At 32.2% G+C, this 7,470-nt stretch overlaps 2 protein-coding genes across 2 annotated transcripts; one reads left to right on the top strand and one right to left on the bottom strand.

The window, feature by feature from the left end:
• Nucleotides 1-342: 342 nt before the first annotated feature.
• LOC134692549 (uncharacterized) lies at nucleotides 343-2,863 on the bottom strand. The gene is made up of 2 exons (XM_063553006.1): nucleotides 2,512-2,863; nucleotides 343-1,730 (listed from the first exon to the last, which is right to left on the bottom strand). The coding sequence occupies exons 1-2, from the start codon at nucleotides 2,702-2,704 to the stop codon at nucleotides 343-345; spliced, it is 1,581 nt and encodes a 526-aa protein (XP_063409076.1). The 5' UTR covers nucleotides 2,705-2,863.
• Nucleotides 2,864-5,897: 3,034 nt separating this feature from the next.
• LOC134692550 (uncharacterized) lies at nucleotides 5,898-6,371 on the top strand. Its single transcript, XM_063553007.1, has one exon. The coding sequence runs from the start codon at nucleotides 5,898-5,900 to the stop codon at nucleotides 6,369-6,371; it is 474 nt and encodes a 157-aa protein (XP_063409077.1).
• Nucleotides 6,372-7,470: the final 1,099 nt, after the last annotated feature.

The following is a 7,470-nucleotide window of genomic DNA, read 5'->3' on the forward strand; positions in this document are numbered from 1 at the left end:
AAACTTTGTTGGCTTGTTTGCTTTGTTTGTATAATTGTTGACACAAAGGCATAGTTAAACTGTATAAATAATATTTGAATTTAATTGGGTGTTATCCTAATGATTGTACAATATGAAAACAAAGCAAGCAAGTTAACTTAAGTCTTGCTCTACATGCTGTAGGAAATGAGCTGTAAATGTTGAACTCAACAACAGTCAGATATTGATCATAAGTGCATGCATATATGTAACCTAGAACTACATATATTTTTTATTTACTATGTATATACAGTCAATATTTGAAAATAATAAACATTTATCATTCAGCCACTCTAAAAAGGATGTTCTAAATTAGAGGTATTGTTAATCACTTTCTTCATTGTAGACTATTCCTTCCCCCATGTTGGTTAATGATCCGCAAATGCGGACGAGTTTGTCTATTCGAGCTTGCTTCTTGGTGGATGCCTCATCGGTGGTTGATTTAAGCATATTGATTGGTATAGTCCCTTGTAGAATTTTGTACCGGTTTTTCATCAAACCGATCACTCTCTCAATATGAATTCTGATGCTGCTCATTTTACGCGATGTTTCAACTTCCTCTGCAGATAACTGTGATTTTCCCTTTGTAAAAGCCGGAATTATAAGTTCTGCAGAGCATACACTGGCAAAGTCGTCTTGAAGAGTAAAGCCTCTATCTGCAAGAATTTGATCACCTGGGTGATGATATATTGAACTTATAAACCCAGATGACCTCACAATTTCGGTGTCTGACACTCTACCGCCCCATACTTCAGATAAAAATGTTATTGAACCTAAAGGGCTACAGCCAATTAAAACTTTAACAGTACTGTGCTTTTTATAGTTGGAGTAGCATTTTGCTCTGGCGTTTAATTTTTTTGGTCTATCTATAAATATTTCAAAACAGTCTATTATACATGTTAGTCGAGGGTATTTGACCTTGAAAACACTTGGTAATGTACGTTTCATTGTTTCACGATCAGGCCAGTGTATCAGAAAGTCAAGCTTTGTACTCATTAGGTCAATCCACCTCCAGAACATGTCATGAAGAGTAGAAGAAGGAATTCCACATTGGTCTGCAATATACTCAAACGGCATATCTAACTTTAATTTAACTAATGTCACAAAGAATTGATCACGCAATGCCAATTTACTTGCTAGAGGCGTTCTTGTCATAAATGTCTGCAAAAATGTAAATACGGACAGGAAAACATCCCACTTCAAACCAGTATAAAAATTGGATTTGACGTCATTGTTTTCAATGATAGAGGAAGAAAGTCTAAGCGTTGTTATCTGAGAAGAGAGTTTATCATTTTCCTGTATCAGACGGTCTCGTTCTGATCGTAAGTTGTCCATTTCACTATAAATCATTTCCCGTTCAGATGAGGTAACGGGTCTGTGTATGGCAGACGATCCCCTAGCAGGTGATTCCATGAAAGCATGATTAAGATACGGCATCGGTGATAACGGCGAAGTTGCTATATTTTCCTTCTTTTGTCTTAAAGGTGAACATGGTGTTGCTTCATACATAATACATGTTTCAGGGGTTGAAAGATTTTGGTCAAATTTCACCCTTTTCACTGCTAAATCTGGTGATGTGAAGTGGATTTTCCTTTTAGCTACGTTTTCATAACGCTCTATTTTTTTCTGTTGAACTGTCTTTGTATTGGTTACAGCAAAGGAGAACACAGAAGGTACATAGTCAGGGTGGTCGTGATCTTCATTTGGTTTACCTGAAATATTATATTTTCTCAATTCAGTTAATGGAAAAAAAATTGATTAGAGGTTAGATAGTCTAGATATATTTTTAAATACAAGTACTATACAAATAGTTCAAATCGAGAGGTGTATTTATTTGAATTTGTTTTGATTTTAAACAGCGTATTTTAATGACCAATAAATTCAAGGTAACATTTAAATTCGGGTTTCACTTGTCTTAATGCAAACACAATACTTATTTATGTTAATGTGGTCAGAATCACCTTTCTGTTAATTAGTTTCAATTCAAGATAAACAGTTCGTATGTTATCAGACTGATCAACTTATTAGCACCTTCTAAAAACAGCTTGATTCTAAATTTTATCTTTGCCAGATGACCACATCTACCTGTTATCTTTGATGTTTATAATTTTAATATCGCAATTAATTTCAACAGGAATACGATCGTGGCTAATCAAACAAGATATACAATCGCACATGGCTTGGGATTCATTAAAATAATTTCTAATATCCATTTGACTTCAAAATGTTTTATTTTACATCAATTATAAAGGTATTGCAAACGGACTTAAAATAAGTTAAATTAAATGAAAAATATTCAAAAACAGGATTTTAAAAACTTGTCTTTAGGACTTAAAAAATAACAAGACGGTAAGTGCTGAAAAAATATTATTTGAAGGTGTGTGTTTGTGAGTTGAAATAAAACAGTTAAGATGGTGTATCTGTATGTTTTAAACAGAGTAATTAATTAATTTATAATCATTTTAAACATGAAGTGAAATACAAATGTATTACCTGTGATGAAATGCTCGCTACATATTACTGAGTGTTTTGTTGGAACCCACGGTGTACCGTCTGGTTTGTCTCTTTTAAGTGCAGCTAACCACTTAATTTGTCTGTCGGCATTTCTAGGAAATCTAAAGAATGATAATCTTTTCAGCATCAAGTTGTGATTTTTACAGCCAACTGCACAACATGACTTGGGCATGTTTCAATTAAAATAACAATATAAGACACAGGTGCATTCACGACAAATTCTTTATTAAAAATGAGCATCTGCCCTATTATCTATACATCAAAGCTTCACCTCCTTGACATCGGAAATCGGCGTAACTAGGAAAGGGAGATTACTCGTTTTGAAAATGCCCGTATGTTCGGATAACAGAATGGTAAGGACAAAAATATTTAATTTTTGTACGCGTTGCCTTAAATGCAAATATTTCTTCATTTTGCTAAAAATTATTGACCACCCTTGGATTTTTGTACTCTTTATAGATTAGAATAGGTTTTTTTTATGAAATTGAGAGTGTCAGATAAATTTTACTTACATTTTATTTCGTGTTGTTTAAAATATTCAAAATTAGTCTTCTTTTTATTAAAATTTTATAGGCTTCGATTGTGACAGGAATATATATAGAAAGTCCTTGATTATGATAAGTTTTTTTAATGAATTTTATGATGATAACAAGGATTTGTATAGCTATGCAAATCCTTGTTCTAACTATACAAATCGTTGCTTTTCCCGAGAATGTTTGGAAAATAAAAAAATAAAAATCGCGATGTAGACACCGTTTGAAAACCCACCGTGTTTGAAAATATATAACCTAACTAAAACAAAAATACCATTCTTTAATAATAATATTTATGTTAGGTTTTATCTGTACATTTCTTTTCAATAAAACTTTGCTAAATAATTATTATTTAAGCAAAATGTATCATCATGATCATTGAACGTTCGATTTTCACTAGTCGCCATTTTAATTAAACTAAGCGAAACTTAGATTCCGTAATTTGCATTATTTTATCATTTGACGTATTACAGGTCAATCCGTCATCAAGGTCGATCGGTTCTATCAGTCCGATCAGTCCGATCAGTCAATTACTTTTACTAGAAGTCTGACGGATCGCTGACGTGAGTTTGACGCGAACTGGACTGATCGGTGACTGATCGATGACCGCTGATTGATCGCTGAAATAGTAACGCCTAAGGTTGCAAGTACTGTATATATAATACATCACAAAAACAAAAAATTAAAACAACACGTTCAATAATTTTATGCGTCCGAAGCCAATTTCTTGATTTACTTTTATCCGGAACGCTCACCCCCAAATATTTGTAAGCCGAGGATGTATAAATACATTTCGTGGTGATATATTCATAAATCAGATTAAATTTTAAAGATCTTCACAGTAATTTTGCCAAAATGTTGACAATTCTATGTTTATTCTTTCTTTGTGTAAACTGTACTTTTTCGTTAATTTATTCTGGACATTGTAATATTTCATTAAGTATGAAGGAAATGAGATGTGATTGTAGTTCGAGGAATTTAACATTTATACCAACAGAATGTCCACGAAATTCATCAGAGTTATATCTGGCTAACAATGAGCTTGGTATTTTAGGTAAGGACACATTTACTAGATATACACAACTCAGCTTTCTAGATATAAGTAACTGTAATATAACGTCAATCGACCAATCAGCTTTCAATAATTTGACACAATTAAAAAACCTGAAATTTTTAAATAATCCATTGAAAAAATTTCAAAGTAACGTTCTTGCACCAATAACTGAGCTAAGAGTTCTTTCCATTTCACATATTTTGCTGTCAACGTATCCAAGAGAGTCATGGTCTGATGTTTGCAGAATTACAGGATTGGTTTGTGATGATGGCCCATCAAATGGAACATTTTCTGAGATATTTTCTGCCATGAAAAATCTAAATTACTTCGAAGTTGATTATCAGAGTGTTGTTATACATAACTTTACATTTCAATCATTTAAAAGGACGCCATTAAAGCATTTAAATATCAATGGTTATTTACGAGTGATAGAAATCGATGCTTTTGCACCGTTAGAATTACTTTCTAGTCTTATCATTCCAAATCAAAATTTTCTGAAACTATCAAAAACATTACCAGCTTTGCACGTGTTTGAAAATCGACAAATGAATGAATTGGATTTGAGCAATAATTTTAAAAATTATGGTGAATATGTTATTTCGGCTGATCTATTTGCATATATCGGTAATATTTGCGTAAAAAGATTATCTTTGGGTTGGAACGGCATTAGGAGGATAGATGCAACTGCCTTTCAGAAAATGAAATACAAAAATTGTCTTGAATCTTTGAAATTAAATCACAATGACTTTGATTATCATCAGGATCTTATGGTATTATATTTAAATTTCTTTATTAATATCAAAAGAATAGACATTTCTGAGATAACTAGTAGATCTATTGAAAAAATTCGAGAACAAAACACTAATGGCACAAGAACGCTGGATCACAGAGTGATATTCAATACTCGATCAGATTGGTCTATCAGACTACCTTCTTCACTCGAATTTCTAAATGCATCATGTATATACGGACGAAATAATCTGATAAACAGTATAACATTTAATGGTATTGAAAATTGTTGATTTTACATACACATCATTTGATGACTGCAATTACACAGTAAATGGACTTCAGAACGTGTTAATACTTAATGTTTCACATTTCAAATGTGGTCTTTTAAATCCAAACCTTCTTCAATCTGCCGTCAATTTGGAACAGTTGATAATGCAAAGTTCTTCACTAAGTATCGGCCTTAAATATGATCACCACAGTAAATTCCTTCATGGACTCAAACGTTTGCAGTATATAGACTTTTCAAGAAATGCATTTGAAGACCGATTCAGAATTTCAACATTTAAAAGTCAACTAAACAGTGTGCAATCTTTGATACTTGAAGGAAATTTATTCACAAGTATTCCTTTAAATCTAGAAGACTTGAACCGTCTTAGTTTCCTAAACATCAGAAACAACAAAATAGCGTATTTGACAACTATAGAAACTGACGCGATTGAAGTGTTATTTGAAAAATCAAATAGAACAATGACAGTCTTATTAGATGGCAACCCCCTTGTTTGTACTTGCGCTTCGTTAGATTTTGTAGAATGGTTATTAACTACTAAAGTGACACTTGACAGCAATGGTAGTTATTCTTGTGTCGAAAACGATGGAAATATTACAACAACAAGTGTTGTCTACAATCACTTGCGAATTTTTAGAATAAGATGTATCAATACAGTATGGTTAATTTTTTCTGCAACTTTATTCGGTGTGCTTCTTTATTCATTCTGGTTGGATATCGTTACAAAATGCACCTTCAATACTTTTGTTTATTTATGGGAATGGCCAATCCACTTTTCCGGAAGTCAAAAGGAGAGACACTTGAATATGATGCATATGTAGCTTGTTGCGATGGCGACTATAAATGGGTTTATGGACCTTTGCGCTTATTTCTCGAAGAGAGACGAAATTACAAACTTCTTTTGTTAGATAGAGGGGATGTCCTTGCTGGAGAACATAGACTGTTTGCCTTAAACAATTCAATTCCAAAATGCAAAAAGATAATCTTAGTGATTTCAAAAGAGTTTGTTAACAATGATTGGGCATACTATGAAGCTACTGTTGGAATTGAACATTTCCTGGGATTACAAGCAAGAATAATTGTTATAAACCTGGAAAATATAACCAAGACAGAAATACCGCAATGTGTTCTTCAAATGATGTCATTGGACGCCAACGATCATATTCGCAAAACAGACATATTAAATGAAAATAACATTTTCTGGAAATGTTTAGATCAAGCGATGAAACGTTAATGAAGGACAGTGTCGTTATGGCTTTTTCAATTCAACAATTGTTGTTTTATAGTACAAATGCATTGTCAGTCTTAAACGTATACAAATAAAGTAAACATTAAAATTCTGCACGGTGGTACTATAGATATAATGACCACTATATGAACGAAAGGATTGAAAGAAACAAATGACATCAAAATACGTCTAGATGTGCTTGCAGGTATGAGCAACAATTTTACCTGAACACAAATGTATATAAAAATCTTATTACAGACGATCATATGACTGTAAAAGTGAAATATCATTATCGGTAAACGCTTATATAAACATGGATCTTTATAAAAAAAAACTATAAAATTGAAATTGCATTTTATGTCAAATACATGAGTTTGACATTCCACAAGAATTTATGAACAAATTATCGAGATTATTTAACCTGTTTTTTTTCAAATTGAAGCAAAAGTCATAATTTTGAAATAAAAGGTCAAAGGTACCAGGATTATAATAAAGTACACCAGACGCGCGTTTCGTCTGCATAAGACTCATCAGTGACGCACATATCAAAATATTTATAAAGCCAAACAAGTACAAAGTTGATGAGCACTGAGGATCCAAAGTTCCAAAAAGTTGTGCCAAATACGGCTAAGGTAATCTATGCCTGTGATGAGAAAATCCTTAGTTTTTCGAAACATTCAAAGTTTAGTAAACAGGAAATTGATAAAAATGACCACATTCTTGAAAATTTTTACTATTTGTCCAATATAAAAGACCATTTCATTGCTCTACTCTTATGTCTTTCTTTTTTGAATTTGGTTTTTGTGGTGCAGGTATCTTCAGAAAAGTGCGTCGGCTGAAACCCATTTTTGAAGTTTTACTTTCATTTATATAAAATCTAGATTACAAGTTACCACCGGTTGTTTTTAAAAAAAAATGTAACAACATTTGTCAAATAGACATGCTTAATTGTATGATAATTATGTGTATGAAATAACCCATTTCTGTTTATTTAAAGCTTTTATATTTTTATATTTTAACAGGATCTAGCTATATTACATACAGTACAAGGTCAGGAAATTATGTGAAGTAAAGCGATGTTCTTTGTGTTTCTTCCCATTTAAAT

The sequence above is a fragment of the Mytilus trossulus genome, chromosome 12 (genome assembly GCF_036588685.1).
Source record: "Mytilus trossulus isolate FHL-02 chromosome 12, PNRI_Mtr1.1.1.hap1, whole genome shotgun sequence".
NCBI classification, from domain to species: Eukaryota; Metazoa; Mollusca; class Bivalvia; order Mytilida; family Mytilidae; genus Mytilus; species Mytilus trossulus.

Bases quoted from the DNA above. Each gene is read 5' to 3' on its own strand.
- LOC134692549 (XM_063553006.1), bottom strand. From the start codon at position 2,704: ATGCCCAAGTCATGTTGTGCAGTTGGCTGTAAAAATCACAACTTGATG. The intron at 1,731-2,511 runs GTAATACATTTG...ATAATATTTCAG, and splicing joins TAGCGAGCATTTCATCACAG to GTAAACCAAATGAAGATCAC.
- LOC134692550 (XM_063553007.1), top strand. From the start codon at position 5,898: ATGGCCAATCCACTTTTCCGGAAGTCAAAAGGAGAGACACTTGAATAT.